The following is a 24973-nucleotide window of genomic DNA, read 5'->3' as shown; positions in this document are numbered from 1 at the left end:
AGCCATCCCTTTGCCTGCCAGCAGACTCACCCAATTAACTTTTGAAAGTTCTTGTCTAATAACATCAAAATTGGCCTTGCCCCACACACACTGGAGCATCTGGAGGAGACCCACTCAAACATGGGACAAACATGCAAAGTCCACACAGACAGTCACCCAAGGCTGGAAGTGAATACTAGTCCCTGGCGCTGAGCTAACCACTATGCCACCATGCCACCCATATTCCTTTTGGGGCAAGACTTACTTTTGAGCCAGACCTATCATTCTCCATAGTTATCTTAAAACAAATGGAATTATTGTCAATGGTCCCAAAGTGATCCCTCACTAACACTTCTGTCACCTGCCCATATTTCCCAAGAGGAGGTCAGGTTTTGCCCCCTCTCTAGTTGGGCCATCCACACACTGAATGAGAAATTCTTCCTGAATACACTCCACAAACTTCTCTCCATCCAGGCCTCCAAAGGCTATGGCTGTCCCAGTCAATGTTGGGAAAGGTAAAATCCCCTACTATTACCACCTATTTTTCTTGGAGCTATCTGTCATCTCCTTATATATTTGCTCCTCAATTTCCTGCACTATTTAGGGACCTAGAGTAAATCTCAGCAAAGTGATTTCCCCTTCTTGTTTCTCACTTCTACCCATATAGACTCAATGGATGAATCCTCAGAAATATCCCCTCTCTGTACTGCCATGGTGTTTCCCTAATCAAAAGTGCAAGTCCCGGTCCTCTTATACCTCCGATTCTATCTTTCTTATAGCATCTGTACCCTGGTACATTGAGCTGCCAGTGCCATCCTTCCAGAGCCATGTTTCAGTAATAGCTATTATAACCCAGTCCCATGTACCCATTCATGCCCCGAGTTCATCTGCCTTGCCTGTTAGGCCTCTTGCATTGAAATAAATGCAGTTTAATGTAGACTTCCGTTGCTTTCTGCCCTGCTTTTGCTTTATCTGTCCAGTACTAGGATTACTGATACTGCCTTTACTACTTAATGTGCTCTCTTTAGCTTCTCTGCCGTCCTCAGCCTTCTCTTCTGTCTCCCTACTGCTTTCGGTCCTACCCCCTTGCCTAACAAGTTTAAACCCTCCTGAGTGGCTCTAGCAAATCTCCCCACCAGGATATTAGTCCCCCTCCAGTTCAGGTGCAACTTGTCTCTCTTGAACAGGTCACTCCTTCCCCAAAAGAGATCCCTATGATCCACAAATCTAAATCCCTGCCCCCTGCATCAGCTCTCAAACTACGTGGGGTTATGGGGATAGGGCCTGGGTAAGATGTTCTGTTGGAGGGTCAGTGCAGACTCGATGGACTGAATGGCCTCCTACTACACTGTAGAGATTTTATATTCCAGAAATTCCAGCAGAAATGAAACAAAGCAGAAAAGTTCAGTTTGTTTCAAATAGAATCAGGAATTTATTTGTTTCCAATTGTCACACCAGTAACTAGCCTGTCAGATTAAGTTGTCCAAAAAAATATTTAGTAGTCCACATTAAATCTCAAAACTAATTAGGTACCTATAAGAATTGCATTAACGTGTTATCATTGATCAGATAGTTCTGCTTGCATTTAAAACTGCCATTCAATGTTAAAAGTCATATGATAGATCAAATTGGTTTAATTGAGTTATATACTGCAAAACATAATTTCCAGCTTTCAATAGCTGTTCAGGGTATTTTGTTAAGTATAGATATTAAGCACTGAATTACATACATATATAGATCAAACTCAGGAATACTACTTATTTATCTGAATTACTGGGTTACATTGTTGCTTGTTAAGACATTATTCTGTTCTCCTTGGGGTCCCCAGTCTCCTAATTATTGACCTTGAGAGGATACAAAAGGGCACAAAGATATTTCTGAATGTTAAGAATCTAATTTAGAAGAAAATGCTAAAGAAGTTGATTTATTGCATGGTGATCTAATTGAATTAATCAAAATTATGACACAATTGACAAAATTGTTTCAGGCAAAGTATTCACTGTGTGCTGAAGGTTTAAATCTCAGAGGATATACACTAATATTACAAAATAAGGATTAAGACGATCAACGAAGTTGTAGAATGGGAGACCAGGAAAAGCCAAAAGGAAGGATTGGCTGTGATAGGATTATGCAAGAAACTGCTTACATAAAAGCAGAAAATAAATCTGATGTGCAAAAATAAATTTCTATTTTATCATTGAGTTCACTTTATAAGTAGCTCATATTACATAAGAACATAAGAAATAGGAGCAGGAGTAGGCCATCTGGCCCTTCGAGCCTGCCCCGCCATTCAATAAGAACATGGCTGATCTGTCGTGGCTCAGTTCCACTTTCCCGCCCTCTCCCCATAACCCTTAATCCCCTCTCTTATCAAAAACCCATCAACCCGCTTCTTAAAAATATTTAGCGAGGCAGCCTCCACCACTTCAACGGGCAGAGAATTCCAGATATTCACTACCCTTTGAGTGAAGAAGTTCCTCCTCAACTCCGTTCTAAACCGCCCCCCCTTTATCTTGAGGCTGTGCCCCCTAGTCCTACTGTCTTTTTTGAGCGGGAAGAGTCTCTCCACCTCTATCCTATCCATCCCATTCATCATCTTATACGTCTCAATGAGATCTCCCCTCATTCTTCTAAACTCTAACGAGTACAAGCCTAGTTTATTCAGCCTCTCCTCATAGCTCAACCCCCTCAACTCCGGTATCAGCCTAGTAAACCTCCTCTGCACTCCCTCCAAGGCCAAAATATCCTTGCGCAGGTGCGGCGCCCAAAACTGCACACAGTACTCCAGCTGCGGCCTCACCAATGCCCTATACAGCTGCAGCAAGACCTCCCTACTTTTATATTCAATCCCCCTCGCTATGAAGGCCAGCATCCCATTCGCCTTCCTGACCACCTGCTGCACCTGCAGGCTGGGTTTTTGCGACTCATGCACAAGGACCCCGAGGTCCCTCTGCACCGTCGCCTGCTGCAGTTTTTCGCCACGTAAGTAATAGTCCTTCCTACCATTCTTCCTACCAAAGTGGACCACCTCACACTTGCCAACATTAAATTCCATTTGCCATTTCCTGGCCCATTCGCCCAGCCTATCTAGATCCTTCTGCAGACTCTCCACACCCTCCGCACAATTTGCCTTTCCCCCAATCTTGGTGTCATCAGCAAATTTCGACACCCTACACTCGGTTCCCTCCTCCAGATCATCTATATAAATGGTAAATAGCTGAGGCCCCAGCACCGACCCCTGGGGCACCCCACTAGTCACCAACCACCAATCCGAATAGCACCCATTGACCCCCACTCTCTGCCTCCTATTTGACAACCAATCCTCTATCCACGCTAACACCCTACCCCAACTCCATGTCCTCTGACCTTCTGCAGTAACCTCTTGTGAGGTACCTTATCAAACGCCTTCTGAAAATCCAGAAAGACCACATCCACCGGCTCTCCTCTATCCACCGCCCTAGACACATCCTCATAGAACTCCAGTAAATTTGTCAGACACGACTTCCCTTTAATGAAACCGTGTTGCGTCTGCCCTATCAAGCAATTCCCTTCAAGATGCCTCGCAATTTCCTCCTTAATGACGGATTCTAACATTTTACCTACCACAGACGTTAAACTAACCGGCCTATAATTCCCCGCCTTTTGCCTGGCACCCTTCTTAAACAACGGCGTAACATTAGCCGTTTTCCAATCTTCCGACACTTCCCCGGAATCCAGCGACGTCTGGAAAATAACCACCAAGGCATCCACTATAACCTCCGCCATTTCTTTCAGAACCCTCGGATGCATTCCATCCGGTCCTGGGGACTTGTCCACAATCAGCCCCTCCAGTCTGTCGCGCACCACCTCTCTAGTAACAGTAATGTCATTAAGACCCTCCAGTCCTACCACCTTTCCATCGCTAACACCCGGCAAATTATTCACGTCCTCCTCCGTGAAGACAGAAACAAAAAAGTTATTCAAGACCTTAGCCATATCCCCATCCCCTACCACTAGGTCCCCTTTCTCATCCTCTAAGGGACCAACGTTCACCCTAGCCAGCCTCTTCCTTTTTATATATTTATAAAAACTCTTGCTATCCTTTTTTATATTAAGCGCTAGCCCAGCTTCATAGCTTCTTCTACCCTCCTTTATCAACTTTTTTGTCAATCTTTGTTGACATTTAAACCTTTCCCAATCCTCTTCTCGCCCACTGCTCTTAGCTACTCTAAATTCCTCCGCTTTTAATTTAACACTTTCCTTCACCTCCTTCGTTATCCACGGCTTATTACCTCTCTTCCTACTGTCCTTTTTAACCATCGGAATAAATTTCTGCTGAGCACCAAGAAAGATCTCCTTAAAGATCCTCCACTGCTCCTCAGCAGACCTACCTTCCAACGCGCTCCCCCAGTCCACATTCGCCAATTCTTCTCTCATCCTACCATACTGCCCTCTATTCAAACAAAGGACGCGTGTCCGGGAACCCACTTTCTCCTCCTCCATCTGCAACAGAAACTCCACCATACAATGATCACTCTCTCCAAGAGGATCCTTCACCGCAAGGTCCCTAATTCTATCCGCCTCATTACATAGCACCAAGATAGCTCGCTCCCTCATCGGGTCCAACACACACTGTTCCAGGAAACTATCCCGGCAGCATTCCAAGAACTCCTCCTCGAGCCCACCTCGTCCAACATGGGTCGACCAATCAATATGCAGATTGAAATCCCCCATAACTACTGCCGTCCCATTCCTGCACGCCGCACTTATTTGCGCGTTAACAGCCCGCCCCACCTCCAGATCATTATTCGGGGGCCTATAGACGACACCCACCAGCATCTTCCTCCCTTTGCTGTTCCTAATCTCCACCCACAACGATTCCACTTTCTGCTCTTTGGCTCCGATATCATCCCTTGCTACCACCTTGATGCTGTCCTTAATCAGCAGAGCTACGCCACCCCCTCTTTCCTCCTGCCTATCCTTCCTAAACACTTGATAGCCCTGTACATTCATCTCCCAGTCCCTGTCACCTTGCAGCCACGTCTGTGTAATGGCCACCAGATCGTATCCATTTGTGTCGATCTGCACCACCAGCTCATCCACTTTATTCCGAATGCTTCGTGCATTCAGATAAAGCGCTTTCATCCCAGCCTTCTTCTGGGCCCTATTTGCCGTACTATCTCTTAAGGAGATATTAATTTTATCTATACAGCAAAGAAGTCATAATACATTTCATTGATAGCACAAAATCACTGATAATTTAAGAAGCTTAACCAAGTTAACCCACCTGACCAAAAACCTCTTCATTCACGGTAAATGTTAGATCTAAAATATCGTTGATGTCATTGTCTTTCATCCACTGCAGGCTCTGATGAAATTCCTCATCCAAATATTCCAGGTCACTCAGATCACAGGATCTGGCAATAACAGGCAAACATGTAGGGAATGTCTAGCATACTCAATAAACTAATTACACGCAGTATTACCATAATATTATTTATTAATCAGCTTAGTCAAATATTTCAATGCTTACCATATCTTCTGAACAATCTTGCATTTCAACAATGTTTAAAAAAATAAAGTAATATGATTAAGTGGAATAGCACCCAGGAAAACTTTTTATGCAGATATAACCTTCCACATGGAATTTTCGTGCTATGATTTCTTTAAAAACTTGTTGTTCTTTTTAATAGAAAATGTTTCATTCAGCATAATTATCGTCTAGGTTTATTGCCATCATTGAGATTACTTTGATCAATTGAAATGTTAGCTTTCAATTGTGTTTCACATAGTCAAATTTTTGCCTGTCAATCAATCTCAAGTTAAAACTAATTTCCCAACATAAAGCCCTATACACTAGCCAAGGTATAAAAGCTACGGTCCTAGACTCAGCAGAAACAATACGAAATAGTACAAACCTTCAAAATACAAGAACTATTTTCTAGTTTCCATGATCTTCTAATAACATGACATAACTATATGGATTTGCACAAGTATTATCAGAATATGAGGGAGGAGGTGGGTCAGGTGACAGGAATAGACATTGGACATCAAAGGGGACACAGGCTGGAATTTTCCAATTGTTTTGGCAAAGTTTTGTTTTGGGTGGAAAAAGCAGAGGACAACCTGCCAGCTGCCTTGCCAGGTTTTCCCACTGAATTTTCAAACACGTTATCAAAACAAATGGAAGGGGCAAGTCCCATGATGTCTTGCCCGCAAAGCCCACCCCACCAACAACTTGGATTTCTGATAAATCATGATGCTATTTTAATAACAATAAAAAAAATTTCACAGTGCTCTCCCTCCAACCCCCACAACTGCCACAGATCATTCTCGCCCACCACCCCCAAGTGCTACTCTAGAACTTAGAACATAGAAAATTACAGCGCACTACAGGCCTTTCGGCCCTTGATGTTGCACCGACTTGTGAAACCAATCTAAAGCCCATCTAACCTAGACTATTCCAATATCATCCATATGTTTATCCAACTACTCTGGCACTGTATATACAGACAGTGCCAGAGAGGCAGTGCCAGGAGTGCCAGAGGTGGAGCCCAGGGGAGTGCTGGTGGCGGTGGCCAGGGCACTGCCTGGCGATAGCCCTCTCATCTCTGGGGGCTGCAATCACCTGTGTACCTTCAGTGCAATCTGTTCGCCACGTGCACATCATGGGGGACCTGTTGTAATTCAGACTGGCAGGCCCTCACGTTGGCATGAATGGACAATTTAACATGGGGAGAAAGTCAGGTGTAAAGGTCTGATAATGAGATTCAAATTGGTATAAATGGGAATCCTTTAAAGTTGGGATTCCCAATATGACATTGGCAGGGTTAATTGGGGAATTTCCATAAAAGCTCTTAGAAGGGACTCTGTTCAATTCTCCGTCCCATCTGCCATGCCTGCTTCTGAAAAAGGGAGGCAGAAAATCCCGGTTATAGTTTTTTGTTTAAAAACTCACAGTCAGTATTGAGAAAGAGGAATAATCTGATCTTAAAGCCATTATTCCTGCATGAACTTTTCCAGGACATTTATTAGCAGGTGAAACAACAGCAACAACTAATTCCATTTTGATTCCATCTCTCACAGAGGAATAGTGTCTTATAACAGGACACTCAAATTTAAAAAATAATCTACATTTAGGTCAGAATGTAATTTCTACCACATATCAGTGAAATAGTAAAGATTTCCACCACAATGAGTCTCCTTGGACAATTTTAAAAATCAGAAACCCACCAACTTTTAAACAAAACTAAGAAATATTGGAGCAGTAGTAAAGCAATTTAGCTCCTTCAGCCTGTTTTGTCATTCAGTGAGATCATGGCTGATCTGCACCTGAATTCCAGATACATTCCTGTGTCTCATATTCTCAACACATTTGGTTAAGAAAAATCTATCAATCTCAGAATTAACATCTACAATTAATCTGGCAACAACTACTATATAAAGAAGACAGTTACAAAATTCTACACAGATTTCAAAATGTTTTGATACGAGGGCTGTTTTTGAGACTTTCTTGAGGGTTACTTTTTGGTTTCCGGGGGCTAGTTTTTGGTTTCCAGGACTACTTAGATTTAAATACTTAAGTCAGAAACCAAACTGTTCTTGAAGCAGGAATTTGCAAACTCACCGTATGTCTCCATTAGAGGATATTAATGAAATAAGAGGCTTGATTGCTGGGCAGATGGTCAAAAATCCAACAACAATTAAGTTTGCTTTCATTCACCTCCCCCCACTCCATCCTTCTCCTCCAAAGTTCAAGATCTGGAAGGTCGGGCTCTTCAGAATCAACTGGACGCTCAACTTTGTCTACGTGCCAAAACGTAATCTTTTACAGTACAAAGGCATGTACACAACAACAGCCAAAAATGTTTGTATACAAGCAGAAACTTCTATCGGAAAAACATTTAAAGAAAAAAATCAAAGGGCAACAGAAAAAAATAGAATTCACCCACCAATATTTTTTCTTCTTCTACCCAAAATCTCTCTAAACTTTACTCCCAAAAAATTGGACAAATATAAAAAAGGAAGAAAACTATTGGAAATATTCAACTTATTGTTCCAACAGTAGTCTGTAAACTTGAAAGCCAGGTTCAGGCAGAGAGTATTGAATGGAAAAATAAAGATTTTAAAAAAACAGAAACATACACATAAGCAAATAAAATAAGATGCAACTTTGAAAATGAATTGTTTCTTGTTATCCACACATTTTCCCTCTCACCCATGAAGCTCCTTCCCCTTCTTACCCGACTATCCTTCCTCAGCGTCTCTCCCCTCCTTGCTTGTGCTCTCAGATAGTCACAGCAACTTTATCTATTTCTATATCTTGGCCCCCCTCTCTTTTGACTCCTCAGTTAATTTTAACCCTTAATTTTAAACTGTGCTTCTAGTTCATGATTCATTCAAGAGAACATCCTCTCACAGTCTCTGCCTTTGTCAAGCCCCCTCAGAATCTTACAGATTTCAATCTCTCATTCTCCTAAATTCAAACGAGCATAGGCCTTAATTGCTCAATCTTTCCTGAAGACAACCCCTTCATCCCAGGATTCAGCCTAGCAAATCTTCTCTGGATTGCTTCCAATGCAAGCATATGCTTCCTTAAGTATGGAGACCAAGACTGCACATTGTACTCTAAATGCAGACTCACCAGTGCCCTGAACAGTTGCAGCAAGACTCAATCTGCCTTACAATAAAGGCCAACATTCAATTTGCCTTCCTATTTATTTGCTGTACTTCCATTCTAACCTTTGTGATTCATGTACAAGGACACCCAGATCTCTTTTACTGCAGCATACTGCAGTTTCCCTTCATTTAAATAATCTACTTTTCTATTCTTCTTGCCAAAGGGAACAACCTCACATTTTCATAGAACATAGAACACTACAGCACAAACAGGCCCTTCGGCCCACGAGTTGCGCCGATCACATCAACACCTATCTATAACCCCCAATTCCATAAAACCCCATATACTCATCCAGAAGTCTTTTAAAAGACCCCAGCGAGTTCGCCTCCACCACCACTGACGGCAGCCGATTCCACTCACTCACCACCCTCTGAGTGAAAAACTTACCCCTAACATCACTTCTGTACTTTCCTCCCCGCACCTTAAATCTGTGTCCTCTCATAGCGACCATTTCAACCTGGGGAAATAGCCTCTGAGAATCCACCCTATCCATTCCTCTCAACATTTTATAAACCTCTATCAGGTCGCCTCTCAACCTTCGTCTCTCCAGGGAAAAGAGACCCAGCTCCCTCAACCTAACTTCATAAGGCATGCCTCCCAGTCCAGGCAACATCCTTGTAAATCTCCTCTGTACCCTTTCCCACATTATACTCTTGTCAAATCTTTGCTCACCCACTTAACATATCTATATCCCTTTGCAGATTCTTTGAATCCTTCTCGCAACATGCTTTTCTACCTATCTTTGAATCATCAGAAAACCTGGCCATCGAATTACCAGGATTTGATCAAACCTAAGGTCATGTCAATAGGGCATACTGTTGCCACAGTGCTGGAGGAAGTGACTGTTAAATGTGGTGGATGTGGTACCAGTTAATCAGATTGCATTGTCCTATATGCTTGTGAGATCCTGAGTGCCGTTGATTGAACTTCTTGAGTGCATTCAACCCGGCATCTGGGGAGCATTCTATCACGTTCATGATTTGTACATGGCAAATGGTAGAAAAACTTGGGCAGTGAAGATGTGAGTTAATGAGCGCTGTTGATTTTCAGTCTTTGCTCCGTTCTTGTAACCACTTTATTTATGTAACTGGTCCATTTAATTTTCTGGTCAGTGATGATCACCAGGTTGGTAATGGCATTGAACGTCAAGGTGCGGTGGTAAGATTTTCTCATTAGACATGGTCAATGCCTGGAACTTAAGTATGGTGTAACTGTTAGTTGCGACTTATTCGCCAAAGACTGAATGTTGTCCAGGTCTTGCTACCTGTTGGCATGGACAACTTCGTTATCTGAGAGATCGTGAATGAAAGTGACCACTGCAAAATGAACATTCCCATTTTTGATCTTATGTTGGAGAGAAGCTGTAACTTATAAGAATTTGCTACATTGCCTGCAATCAATTTCAATTACTGGTGATCAGCAGTTTAACAGAAATTGTTCTTACCAGCAATCAGAGAACACAGTGTGGAAAAGAATAGAATGGAAATGACATGGAACAACAATTCAACTTTCCAGCTGCACTGAGAAACAGTTGTGTTTGTTTATTTGCTTTCCAGTTTTGACCTCATGAAATCTCATTCAGGTGCTGGTATATCAGCGATGCAACAATTGGTCATATCCCTGTTATTTATGTGCTGCATAAGTAATGACATTGCTGTCAACAACGTTCAATGATTGTTAAAAGCCCTTTTAGATGGAATCCTTTAGTCAAAATTGACTTTTGTTAGAGACCCCAAGGTATATGTGAAGTTAAATTAGACCCCAACTGTTTTTATTTTTGGCATTAGTGTGAGGATAAGGTGTTTCACTCCAGGTGTGATTCTACTGATATACTAAAAAGCTTTTATCAAAACAAACTTTATTTTTAACAGTGCAGTTTAAATATAACAAATGTTTGTGCTTAATTTTTACCAATTAAAATTCTTCAGCATGACAAGACACAATTCTTAACTGCTAACCCATCTCTATGGATTCCAGTTGAAGCAATATTCCTCATCGACTTAAACTCCTTTTCAAAATCATTTAGCAAACAACACAGGTTTATGTGCTGGTATATGGACTGCCAATCCTCAAGCCTTTGAATACTTCTAAAGACAGAGCGACATCTGTCTTCTGACTGTCAAACAGTAGCTGCGAGAGACAGAGAGAAACACCCCTGGTTTCTTTCAGGATCAAGCAGAAACAAAAACGTTTTTCTCTGGAAGCTTAGCTCTACCCATTCATATCACTCTGTCCTGTCAATCAACCTAATTCAACCCTTCTCTGAAACCCCAGGGGAAAAAAGCAAACACCTCATTATCTAGCATAAAGTATTCACTTGAACTCTCAACGTGAAGCTGCCAGGTGTGCAGACAGATCAGTATCGGTTAAACCAGAGCTGAATTTTAGATGTACCGCCACAAGAAATAGGATATAAATACTTTTCTGAAAGGCACAGTATTGTCACCCTTCAATCAATAAACTGTTATCTTCAAGTATTGTCACAGCTGTATCCATTCCAGGTGAATGGAAGCTATTTTATAACGATCTGTTCTTGAGCTTTGTAAATGAAGGTCAACTTTTGATCGATGGTGATCCCCAAAATATTGTTGGTAAAGCATTCAGGGACATTCGTGCCATTGAAGATTAAGGGAGATGGCAGAATTTTCTCATGCCCATGATTTTGATTATGGTATGTACTTGCTGCAAATGCTTGTCACTGGCCTGTAATATTACCTAGAACCCGCTGTATGCTGGCATGGGTAGCTTCCATAATTACACTTGTGAAGCGAGATAATCACTAAACGTAAGTGAACGTTCTCTCTTCATTTTATGACATTAGGAACTTTGACAATTCCCCTTAACAATTCTTTGGTTATGTTCTGAGCTAGTGATAATAGGCAACAGATGACCACATTCACCTTCCTTTGTGATAGGTAAAATTCTACACTCTGGAAGGGTTTCTTTTTGAGCTCCATTGACTACAGTTTTTCTTGGACTTCTTCATGAGATACCAGTGAAATTATGTTTTGATGTCTGTTTTAATACTTTTACCTCTCCTTTGCTGTATACATCCGTGCACGTTTGACTTTGTTGAGATCTAGAACCAATTTGTTCCAGCTAAACTCAAATTAAGCATCACTGAACACTTTACTTGATTGCCCTTTTGAAGGCTCTTTCCATCACTTTGCTGATAACTTGGAAAGTTGACTAACAGTGCAGTAGCATTTCTCCTGCCACCAGGAGTGGTTCACTCCAGTGGGGTTTACAACTGCTCCCCACTAATGAGGAACAGGCGTCCCAACCTTGCTGGGAGGAACAGAGGCTATTGAGACTCTCTCAGGAGGTTGGGGTAAGGCGGAGTGATAGCAGGCCCTCTGACATTGCACAAGGCACAAACTGGCAATGCCCAAGGGGCATGTTGGTACTCCCCACCAAGCATGGGCACTATTAAGAAGGTGGGTCTATTTGGGGGGGACAATCAGTGGGGACCCACTGCCACTCTGCACTAGGATATCAGGCAGCAGGAGGGTAGACAAAGATCAGGGCTGGCCATCTGGGTGGGGGCATCAGAGGGGCAGCAATAGGGGGCTGGCCAGCGATTGGCCAGCCAGCAGTGCGAGGCCAGCGCACGTGCTCCAATTACAGGTCTGAGATTGACTCACGTGCAGTGGTTCACTCAGTGCTATGCTACCGACGTCTCGGGTGGAAATAGGCCCATCCTCCTGAATTTCAGACTGAATCTCCCTTAGGCAATCTGCAGCACTCAGACTGTCGGAGATTCAATCTTAAAATCCAACTAAAATAATCAGCATGAGTTACTCCCGTTTTTGTGTGAACTGGGGACTTGAACTTTTTTGGGAGCATTCTGGCCATGATCATCAGTTGTAAAACAGTGCCCTCTAACCTTGAACTCACCGACAAGAGGAAACATCATTTCCAACTGCAACTTGTCAAGACCACTCAGAATCTTATATACTTCAATCAAACCATCCTCACACTTTCAAACTCCAGCAGAAACAAAAGGGGTTGTCCATACAGAATGGAGATGAGGCATTTTTGTTTCTCTCAGTGAGTCGTGAGTGCTTTGAATGATGGAAGTCAGAGGTGGAGTAGTAAGCAAAGGAGTGATAGGTTATTGGTGTTAGGCAGGTTATAGATCTGAAGTTATATCAGATCAGCTATGATCTTACTAAATGATGGAGCAAGCTCGAGGGGCTGAAAGGCCTATGGCTCATTACTCGTCTGTAGATTTTTGCTCAGTTATATGTTTCTTCCTTAAGCTTGATAGTTTCCTTAACTTATTTAATTAACAACACACGGTGATCTTCCCTTTAGAATAGAAATATATTGAACTGAGATATCCCCTTAAAGGTCTGCCACCACTGCTCTAATGATGCATCCCATAGCCTCGTATCCAGTTCACTTCAGTTAGCTCAACAATCATGTCCACATAGTTGTCCTTATTTAACCATAAATACTTGTCTATCCATGACTGTCCATGAATTAATGATGTTGTTGCAGGCAAAAGTTGTCTCATCTCAAAACAGGCATTTTCTAGTCATACTGAAAATGATTTGTATTTCTTCTTCTTTTCCTCTTTGCCAGTTTTATTTCCTTCACTCTAAGGGCAAAGATTCCTTGCTGGTACCAATTGGCTTAAGTATGTCAGCTAATTGGCCATTATTTATGACTGAGCCTAGAAGAGGTATTCACCAAGACAAGTCTTATCTTGTTCTCTGTTGACATCTACTGCATGTACTTGCACTTCCAGAAGAGATCAGGAGCAAATTCACCTCTCTAGAACCAAAAGTAGTTAACCCAATAAAGTACACCTGCCATTGTACCATCAAGAGAATTGATGCATCAACACAAATTAAATGGATATTTCAAATATATATTTATGATATTTTTAAAATACTTTTTGTTTGGGGAAAAACACATTGGAGAGAATGCATAAGGTGACAGTATATAAATTTTAAACAGCCTTTAGTATAATAACAGATTGTGAGCAATGTCAAAGCTGTAATCTAATCTTGCTTTGATGATTATAAAATAGTCAAATTTTATTAAAATGGCTTATTCTCTCAAACTTCTATTATATTTTTGCATTTCCAGGTATTTATTATTCTCTATTTAATAATTTTCTAAAAATTAATAGCTTACAGCAGCCATCATTATAAAATTTGAGAGATCACATTAAGTTCAGGTTATCATGAGCCAATCTGAGTACAATTTGAAGGAACAGGCCTCAAGCCATTAACTCTGAACTAATTAAAGTATATTTTAGACTACTATAATTCTAGTGCCATAATTAGATTCAACGTCACTGAAGCAGCTTTATGTGCTATTTGATTAAGTGGTCTGTCATAATGATAATCCAGTTTGGTCACCTCCATGTTATCATTTTTCATTCATAAGTGAAATAGAATGAAGAGTGATATAGGTATTGACAGTACAAGTTCATTGTTCCAGAATAAATTTCCACAAATTGAATGCATATCTTCACACTGGCATCTTCAAAAATCTCATCTTCCCAAAATGTCATTTGCTGAAATCTCTTTTCTAAAGCAGGTAATATTCTTCTGACCCAACCTACTATTGCTGCTGAAAATGAAGAGTCAAAAACACCTTATGCCTTAATCATTATTTCACCTGAGTTAACCAGAGTGAAACAGATTACTGAGATACACCAAAACGTTATCTGGTGTGTCAATCATCTGAAAGTAATATAAATTTCAATTACTTAAAACACAAACAGGCTATTTATTTTTAATATTTGTTTTGAAAAAGTGTATCTGCTTTTTTAGTGAAACATAAAATTCAAATATTCATTTTCAGTGTATGTTAGAGACTGTGAATAGAAGCTTTTACACATTTCCACAAAAACACACTTCATGCTATCATGAAACGATTGGTTTAGTTAAATTTGTTGGTCAAAGCATCACCACTGATCAAAAATTCATGAAGGCCAACAACAACTTGCTCTTGAATTGATAAGGTAACATCTTTCAGGTTATTTGACATAAAATTCACACCAGGAAGATACAAAAATAGTTACAAATAAAGGTAAATGCAAAAGGAAATGGAAAGAGGAAGAAATGAACAATTATGGAACAAATAACAGAAAAAGGAAAAATAGGAAAGTACAAAAGATCATCATGCTGACAACAAAATGCAGAGGGATGGTCTGGAAAAATAGACTTGCAGAGTAAATCTGGGGAGTAGCAAAGCACGGCAAGTAAATTTCAAATTTAAATCAATAATTAGGATCTATCCTTTTTGCAGATGAAGTGCATGTTTATCTTGAAATCTACTTTCACTTAGAGCTAGTGATAGCTGTCAATTGGAAGGGTAATAACATCCAACACTAGCTGATCAACTACTCAAATTGCAAAATTGTTGTCTTCCAAAATATAGTCACATGTTCCAAACTGAGATCTGAATTTTTGCTCCTGAGTATGGGGGTGGGAGTGGGGAGGGGGTGGGGAAGGGGTGGGGAAGGGGGAGAGGGGCAGTTAAATGGGAGTCAGGCCTGTTGCCCCCAGAAATAGTGCAAAGGCAACCACAGGGGGAGCAGGATGCAGGGACGGGCCAGGCCAAAAGCAGGCCTTAGCCTCCAGGACTTTTAAGAAAATGATTTCTAGCCCTCATCACTCACATACTCTTCATGCCCCATCAATACCAACACATTCCACCTCATGACCCCCACTCACCCCATGGTCCCTCATACCATCCATGATAACCTATGCCCCTTACCCACCCCACAACCTTTCATACTTGCATGCCAACCTATGCCATCTTGCCCACCCCATGGCCCTTTATAGCCCCAGTGTGAACTTAGTGCCAACCTATGCCTCTGCACCCACCACCTTTTGCCCTTACACACGCCACAATTCATCCAGTATCTGCCATGGGCAGATCTCAGGACCATGCTAAAATTAAGTCAAGTTCCAAATGTCTATTGTTGACTTCACTAATTCTAATTAAAAACCCAAACACTTCATTTAAATTCCTTCAACCACTTTATTGCTCATAAAAACAAACATTTCCTTCAAATATTTAATCCTTTATGAAAACAAGTATTTGTATTCATAGTCCAATAGTAAAGTCTTCATAATCACTTGGAGTTGATAATCAAACTGTGAACTGACAGTCACACAACTATAATGATGGGTTGTAAAATCAATCATACACCACAAATACAGTAATGATAGTCCTCAGGCTCATTTCATCAGATTGAAAGATCAGGCACTCATTTCTTTTCTAAATTGCAGGCTGTTACTAAATTCGAAAGGCAGTTGATTTAATTATTTGTACAACTTGACAGTTCCAATGAGTGTACCCACTCACCACACATATTCATGCTTAATTTAGCAGCACAAAAGGACGCATGACCTCTCCTCATGGTGTCCCTGAACCTATCCAAAAGGGTCCCTTACCTCTCTAATGAATTCCATAAGTTTAGACCTCCTGAAAAGTGGAAAGACCATTTGTGCATTGCATTAATGAAAATTAGATCTGTTTTAAGGCAGGTGTATATTTACATGTGCAACTGCCTCCATGAATCATGCATGTACAAACTACAATGGCCCCTGTTCCCACACTCTGCCGACAGAAATGGTGGATGCTGGTTCAGGGGCATGACATCTGGAATCTGCGCATTTTGGCTAAGCCAGAGATCCTCCCTGATCCTCTGACCTATGAGGGGGCAAGTGTATGAACATGCCTAATTTTATAAGAACATAACTTTTAGATTGGGATTGTAATTTTTAAAATAAGATTAAGAAAGCATTTGGTTCAGAGGTTTGTCATAAAGTGACTGAAATTCAAAAGTTGACCTGTGTTTATGGAATATGTTCCAAGTTAGAATATAAAAACACTGAAGAATGGATAGCCCCTTTCTGAATCTTGGTGGAGGCAAGGGTTGGGGAGAGGGGGTGGAATTCTCACCCTAAAAAAATGTTAGGTATTGAATTGACAGGAAAAATGGTGTAATTCATGATTGTTTTTTCTCAGTGGGAGGTCACACAGGAATCTCCCACACTCTGTGCAATGCAGAGGTCACGATCATGACTATCATTAAAAGCTTGGGATGGAGCCTATTCGCGCCAAAGAGGATGGCAATTCCAGAAATTTGCGCATGCGCAGTGGCCCCGAACTGTCACCTGCAGTTTGCTGGCCAGCCCAGGACCCCACAGTGCTGTCCCTCCAGCCTGCTCCACAGCCCGAACGCAGCATTCCTGGGCCACTCCCAACACCCCCATCCTGTCCTGGAGCACACTGATCTCCGGCATCCCTCCCCCAGCAGTGACAATTCTCCCCCCACCCTAGCAGAGCCTCCTCACAGGAGGCAGACTCCCACCCCTCCAGCCCACCCTGATCTCTGGCCTCCTTCCAACCCCAACCAATCCCCATGCAGAGCGGCAGCGGGATCCCCCACGCCAACGATCACTCCCTAATCCCCGCCGACAATAGCCCCCCCTTGACAGTGTCCGATGCCCAGTGGCAGCGAAAAGGTGCCCCCGGGCATAGGCACTGTACCCCTTGAGTAGTGCCACAGGCTGACACTGCCAGGGTGCTCATGCAAAGGGGGCACCACCCCCTGCTGCCTGACCCCTTGGGAGCCCCAATTGCCTCCCTTTTCACTCCAGCAGGGTCTCCCACTAATGCCCCAAAAGTAGGAAGCTACACTTAAACCCTGCCGGAGTGAAATCGTACTGACGGCGCCTGGAGTATTCAGACTCTGGCCCAATAATCACATTTAAATAACATTAAAAATAGACTACAATGACCTATCAGGTCTTACCGCCTGTTTCCTGCGTGGTCCTGACTGCACCTGCTTTCTGGTGGTGGGAGATGGGCATGGGTCCCATCCCACAAATTGCACGTCTCACAATCTGATCCACCAAAAAATTAGCGGATCGGAATGGGAGAATCACCCCCAAGATGCCTACAGTTGTCATCGTAAAAGGTGCAAATTATTCAAATGGGTCTCAAGTCAAAGGAGGGACTGAAAGCAAAGAGTAAATACGGGAAATCTTTAAGTATCCATATTTTTTTTCAGATCAGTGAACAAGTTTAAAATGGGAGATAACTAGTTTAAATCTTGTTGTGTGACATCCCTGGCCTGCTACAATTTTGTGAAGATGGATTGTAGGCAGACAGTTTGTTTTGAGTTTATCTGTCTCACAGAAATTGTTTGGCCTCCTGGAAGCCTATAAGAAAGCAAAATATGTATCTGCTGGCAGACCGAATAAGAAGCACAGAAGAAATTAAGAGTCAGGAATTTCCTGATCTGGAGTCATAAAAGCAGGATTCATGAGTGGGGGCAATGCTTAGAATGAAATTCCATGTGCCTGAGGAATTAAAATGGTCAGATTTGTCTGTTAAAACTAGTGGAAGAGACCAACAGTACAATCCTCACAGAGAGAGCGCTCTGGAAGTCTAAGTGCCAGACTGGGAAACTGGACACCTTGGTTTGGACTCGAGAGATGTGAGGGAATCCTCAAGATCCTGTCATGTTTAAGGGAACTGTTGAGTGGAATTAAAAACAGAATGGGAAATAGTCTGTTGAAACTGAAGAGCTCCACCCAGGGTTAGGTAAGAAGAAGTGTCATTGCCACTTGATGAGCTCTTCAGTTTCACTGATCAAAGTCTTCCCAGCTTCTCATTTTGATTTAAGAAACTCTCCCCACTATTCATTCATCAAGGAAGTACAGGAAAATTGTTGACAGATTGGGAAAAAATCTGGGCACTGACTCATTAAATCCGTGACTGAGAGTTAAATCAGTATTTAATGGCCTTTTTGAATATTTCAATCACTTAACTAACAGCTGCATGGGAGTTCCCCACTCATCTCCAATCCTATTGCCATGAAACTGGGAAGAGGGTGTGTAGATGTGGGAAAGGCTCACCACCTTAAAAGAGCAATTGGGGATGGGCAATAAACACTGGTCTCATTAGCAAAGCCCATATCCCTTGAATGAATAAAAAAGTCCTCACCCAACCAACACCAGTTTCGGGGATTTAACTCTCTGCTTCCCTTGCCTGGGAAAATTCCACACAATCAACATTGACACTTTCATCTTGAATCAAATAGATTGTTTTTTTGGGTAGGTGGGTTGCTTTATCTTATATCTTCATACTATACCGAGAATAATCTTTTCCATCTTATATTGCAGACCTTAAAACCCTCTAAACTTTAGAGAATACATATTGGCAATTTTGTACTCATTTGGACAGAGTGCAATTGATCTTTATCTTCTAATATCCTCTCAATTTTTGAAAGTTGTGGTTAATTTTTTAAATGCATTTAATAGAGTAGCACAAAGCTATTCTTTTAAAAATGCTACTGTGAAGTCTCCAGCATTGTAGAAATTAGTACAACCAGAAAGGTTAAACCAACGCAATGCCTTGCTTTAGAAAATGATCAGTGTAGTAATACACTGAAACAGCATCATACATAAGTTTATCCTGCAAACAATAGTAAAAGGTACAAATAGAGCCTTGTAGGAGCTTAAACTCAATTTATCAACTTTCAAACTAGTTTGTCAGCCATTGCATTGCCTGACATTGGAGGTGCTTCTCATCAATTTTGCAAAAGACAATCAGCTGGGTAAATTAGAGGAGAGCTGACAGGCAAGGTAAAATCGATAAGACAGCTCAATGATCTTGGAAATTGATTTCACCACAACAAAATAATTTGTAACCATACTGTGACTCAATATAGTCATAGGACATTTCAAACCGTTTTACAATGAAGCACTTTTGAAATATACGAGGAGAAGTCCCTACTTTTTAAAAAATAGTGACATTGAATCTTTTATGCCAATATGAGAAAACAAAATGTTTAATGTTGCATCTGAAACACAGCAGCCCAGAGAGTTCAAAAAAGGTTGCAAGGGTAGCTCCATCAATTATAGACCAGTCTGTTTAACATTTGTGGCGGGCAAGCTGCTGAAAACAATTATTTGGATTGAATTAGTAATCACATGGAAAACTCAGCCAGCATGGATTTCTCAATGGGAAATTATTAACAAACTCTCTGGAGTTTTTTGAAGAGTTAACAAAAAGGGTTGATGAGAGTAATGTAGTTGACGTGGTGTACATGGACTTTCAAAAAGAATTCAATGCAATGCCAAACAACAGACTTGTGAGAAAAGTTATAGGTCATGAAATAAAAAGGACATTAGCAACTTGGATAATAGGAAACAGAGAATAATGGTCAATGGATATTTTTTGGGCAGGTGGTAGATTTGTAGTGGTGTTCCCCAGGTGTTGTTGTTGGAGCACTTACTTTTTCTGATACATGATCAATGATCTAGCTAACTTGGGAGAAATGAAAATTGTGAGAAGGACAGTGTAGATCTTCAAATGGATAGAGACAACTTGATGGAGTGGGCAGATAGGTGGCAGATGAATTTCAATGTGGAGAAGTGTGAGGTGATGCATTTTGAAAGGAAGAAAATGAAACAACAATACAAAATAAGGGGTAAAATTCTTAAGGGGTGTATGAGCAGAGGACCTGGGTGTATACGTGCATCAATCATTGAATTTGTCAGCTGGAGAGCCCAGCTAATAAAGCATGTAGTATATCCTGGGCTTCACTGATAGGATCATTGAGTAAAAAGTCTGACAACACCAGGTTTTAGTCCAACCGATTTATTTGATAGTAAACTCACAAGCTTTCGGGTTAGCCCCTTCGTCAGGTGAATGGAGAGTTCTGGCCTCAGACAGAGCATATAAAGCACAGACAGTTTAGAGATTACTGATTCTGCAAGACATGCCGGATCATCGACATGGATACCATCATCACACGTGAGAATACCATCCACCAGGTACACGGTAAATACTCTTGCAACTCGGCCAACATTGTCTACCTGATACGTTGCAAGAAAGGATGTCCCAAAGCATGGTACATTGGGGAGACCATGCAGATGCTACGACAACGGATGAATGAACATCTCTCGACAATCACCAGGCAAGACTGTTCCCTTCCTGTTGGCGAACACTTCAGTGGTCACGGGCATTCAGCCTCTGACCTTCGGGTAAGCATTCTCCAAGGTGGCCTTCACGACACACGACAGCGCAGAGTCGCTGAACAGAGACTGATAGCCAAGTTCCGCACACGTGAGGATGGTCTCAACAGGGATCTTGGGTTCATGTCGCACTATCTGTAACCCCCGTTACTTGCCAGGGTTTGCAAAACCTCACTTACTGTACTGTCTGGAGACAATACACATCTCTTTAACCTGTGATCAGTGCTCCTTCCACACACATTGTCAGCCACTTCAGGACTTGAACAGCAGGTTAGGTGTAAAGATTCGCATTCTAATCAGTAATCTCTAAACTGTCTGTGCTTTATATGCTCAGTCTGAGGCCAGAACTCTCCATTCACCTGACGAAGGGGCTAACCCGAAAGCTAGTGAGTTTACTATCAAATAAATCGGTTGGACTAAAACCTGGTGTTGTCAGACTTCTTACTGTGTTTACTCCAGTCCAACGCCGGCACATCCACATCAAGATCATTGAGAGCAAGAGCAAGGAGGTTATGCTGAACTTATACAAGATACAAGTTAGACCTTAGCTGGAGTGTTGTGTACACTTCTGGGCACAGTAAAAAGTCTGACAACACCAGGTTTAAGTCCAACCGATTTATTTGGTAGTAAACTCACTAGTTTTCGAGGTTTCCCTCTTCAGGTGAATGGAGAGTTCTGGCTTCAGACAGAGCATATAAAGCATAGACAGTTTACAGATTACTGATTAGAATGCCGGCATATCCACATCACACTTCTGGGCACCAGACTATAGGAAGGATGTGAATGCAGTGGAGTGAGTGCAGAAGGGGTTTACAAAGATGATTACTGGCATGAGAAACTTCAGTTACGAGGATAAATTGGAGAGGCTGGGATTGTTCACCTTGGAAAGAAGGCAGCTAAGAGGGGATTTCTTACAAATGTTCAAAATCATGAACAGGCTGGACAAAGATAGGGAGAAAGTGTTCCCACAGAACAAGAGGGCACAGATTTTAAATGATTTGCAAATGTGATGTAAAAACAAAACATTTTCACACAACTAGTTTGGATCTGAAATGCACTGCCTGGATGTATGATGAAGACAGGTTGAAGTGAGGCATTCAAGAGGACATTAGGTGATTACATGAATAGAAACAATCAGTAAGTCATAATGTTCATTTGGAGAGCTGGCACAGACAGGATGGACTAAATGGCATCCTTCTGTGATTCTATCTCAGTTATTTTACTAGAATACTAGCCTAGGTTATATGTTCAAGTCACTGGAATGGAGTTGGAACTTGCGTTCTTCCAATTTAAGGGGTGGACATAATGTATCAATTTACATATAATGGTCTGCCACTCTAAACCAATGATAGAGAATTAAAGGAATGGTTAAATAAAACAGCAATAGACCTTGGACCTTAATTTCTTCTGCAGCGTTTTGAAGTTGGAAAATTTTGGAAACCCAATTTTTTACACGAAGTGAAAAGACAAGGGCTGGGATTTACCAACCCTGCTGTGGGAGGACACACCACAGGAGACTCAATGGGCCAGCCAACTCTTTTGATTTCTGGTGGGACTGGGTGATCCTGGTGGTGGGTGCGACTGGAAAATTGCAATTCCCATCAACCAGCTGCTATAATGCCCCATTCCTCATATTTCGCAAGAGAAATTATAAAAATAAATAAAAATGTGATATTTCGGAACATGTTTAGGTATAGAATCATCAAGTAACTACTCATGTTGTGCCTCAGAGGAGATTAAAATTAAATGCTCGGTTTGGTTAAATCAAAAAACGTATTAAATATTTCTAGTATTTATCAAAATTTCTTTTGCAAGTTATTATGGAACCTCTTTCCGCCACACTTTCGGGCAGTGAATTCATAATAACTTGCTTCATAAACATTTTTTCTCATGTTGCCTCTGGCTCCTCTGCTAATTATCCTAAACCTGTATCCTCTGACTAAAGCTTTTGCCACTGAAGACATTTTCTCCTTATTTATTCTATTAAATCCAATTCAATTTTCATATTTGCTGATGACACCACCGTAGTGGGTCGGATCTCAAACAATGACGAGACAGAGAACACAAATGAAATAGAGAATCTAGTGAACTGGTGTGGCAACAATAATCTCTCCCTCAATGTCAACAAAATGAAGGAGATTGTCATTGACTTCAGAAGCGTAAAGGAGAACATGTCCCTGTCTACATCAATGGGGACAAAGTAGAAAGGGTCCAGAGCTTCAAGTTTTTAGGTGTCCAGATTACCAACAACCTGTCCTGGTTGACACTATAGTTAAGAAAGCCCACTAATGCCTCTACTTTCTCAGAAGACTAAGGAAATTTGGCATGCTACGACTCTCACCAACTTCTCCAGATGCAACATAGAAAGCATTATTTCTGGTTGTGTCACAGCTTAGTATGGCTCCTGCTCTGCCCAAGACTGTAAGGAACAACAAAAGATTGTGAAAGTAGCCCAATCTATCACGCAAACCAGCCTCCTGTCCATTGACTCTGTCTATACTGCCTTGGCAAAGCAGCCAGCATAATTAACGACCCCACCTATCCCAGACATTCTCTCATCCACCTTCCTCTGTCAGGGAAAAAAGTACAAAAGTTTGAGTTCACGTACCAACCGATTCAAGAACAGCTTCTTCCTTGCTGCTGTCAGACTTTTGAATGGACTTACCTTGCATTAAGCTGATCTTTCTCTACACCCTAGCTGTGACTAACACTACGTTCTGCGCTCTCTCATTTCCTTCTCTATGAACGGTATGTTTTGTCTGTATAGGACGCAAGAAACAATATTTTTCACTGTAAATACATATGACAATAATAAAGCAAATCTATTAAAACCCTTCACAGTTTTGAATACTTCTATTAAAATTTCCCTTAGACTTCTCTGTTCTAAGTAGGACAATACTAGTTTCTTTCATCACTGCACTTAACTGAAGTACTGAATCCCAATACTATCCTCGTAAATCTCCACATCATACTGTAGGTTGTTGCAACAGACACAATACTCATCACCAACAACTGCCAATCTCCAGACGCAATTCTACATCTGCTTCATCCTGGACCACAACGTCTTCACCTTTGACTACCAGTTCTTCATCCAATCACTTGATGAAGGAGCAGTGCTCCGGAAGTTGGTGATTCCAAATAAACCTGCTGGACTGTAACCTGATGTTGTGAGACTTCTTACAATATCAAACACACCACCTTCATCAACCCTCTGTTACTTCAAAGAACTCAATCAAGTTAGTCAGTGCAAACGTGGTTGCCTTTAACATGTAATATATAGAACATAGAACATTACAGCGCAGAACAGGCCCTTCGGCCCACGATGTTGCGCCGACCAGTTACAAAAACAATGACCCACTAGCCTATACCAATCCCTTTTCGTCCATAAACCTATCCATAGCTCTCTTAAACGCCCCCAAACTAGGCGCATTTACAACTGCAGCAGGCAGGGCATTCCAATCCCTCACCACCCGCTGGGTAAAGAACCTACCCCTGACATCCGTCCTGTAGCTACCCCCCCTTAATTTAAAGCCATGCCCCCTCGTGCTAGTTTTCTCCATCCGAGGAAAAAGGCTATCACTATCCACCCTATCTAAACCTCTAATCATCTTATATGTTTCAATAAGATCCCCTCTTAGCTGCCTTCTTTCCAACGAAAACAACCCTAAATCCCTCAGTCTCTCCTCATAGGACCTCCCCACCATACCAGGCAACATCCTAGTAAACCTCCTCTGCACCCTCTCCAAAGCCTCCACATCCTTCTTGTAATGTGGGGACCAGAACTGCACACAGTACTCCAAGTGCGGCCGCACCAGAGTAGTGTACAGTTGCAACATGACGCTGCGACTCCTAAATTCAATCCCCCTACCAATAAACGCCAAGACACCATACGCCTTCTTAACAACCTTATCTACTTGATTCCCAACTTTCAGGGATCTATGTACACATACACCTAGATCCCTCTGTTCATCCACACTATTCAAAGTCCTCCCGTTAGCTCTATACTCGACACATCTGTTGCTCCTACCAAAGTGAATTACCTCACACTTCTCCGCATTAAATTCCATCCGCCACCTCTCGGCCCAGCTCTGCAACCTATCTAAGTCTCCCTGCAGACTATGACACCCTTCCTCACAATCTACCACACCTCCGACTTTGGTGTCATCAGCAAATTTACTAATCCACCCAACTATACCCTCATCCAGATCATTAATAAAGATTACAAACAACAGTGGCCCCAAAACAGATCCCTGAGGCACACCACTCGTAACCGAACTCCATGATGAATATTTACCATCAACCACCACCCTCTGTC

At 41.8% G+C, this 24973-nt stretch overlaps 1 protein-coding gene across 3 annotated transcripts in view; it reads right to left on the bottom strand.

The window, feature by feature from the left end:
• The window catches only part of hecw2b (HECT, C2 and WW domain containing E3 ubiquitin protein ligase 2b), a 366692-nt gene that overhangs the window by 21793 nt on the left and 319926 nt on the right, over positions 1 to 24973 (bottom strand). For all 3 annotated transcript variants that reach the window (XM_080198794.1, XM_080198796.1, XM_080198795.1), the window contains one exon: positions 5246 to 5375. In XM_080198794.1, the coding sequence (XP_080054920.1) occupies positions 5246 to 5375 (130 nt within the window). The remainder of the gene's footprint in view (positions 1 to 5245; positions 5376 to 24973) is intronic.

Source organism: Carcharhinus amblyrhynchos, chromosome 11 (assembly GCF_965287045.1).
Source record: "Carcharhinus amblyrhynchos chromosome 11, sCarAmb.v2.hapA, whole genome shotgun sequence".
Lineage (NCBI taxonomy): Eukaryota > Metazoa > Chordata > Chondrichthyes > Carcharhiniformes > Carcharhinidae > Carcharhinus > Carcharhinus amblyrhynchos.
This window is presented reverse-complemented; position numbering and strand designations above follow the sequence as displayed.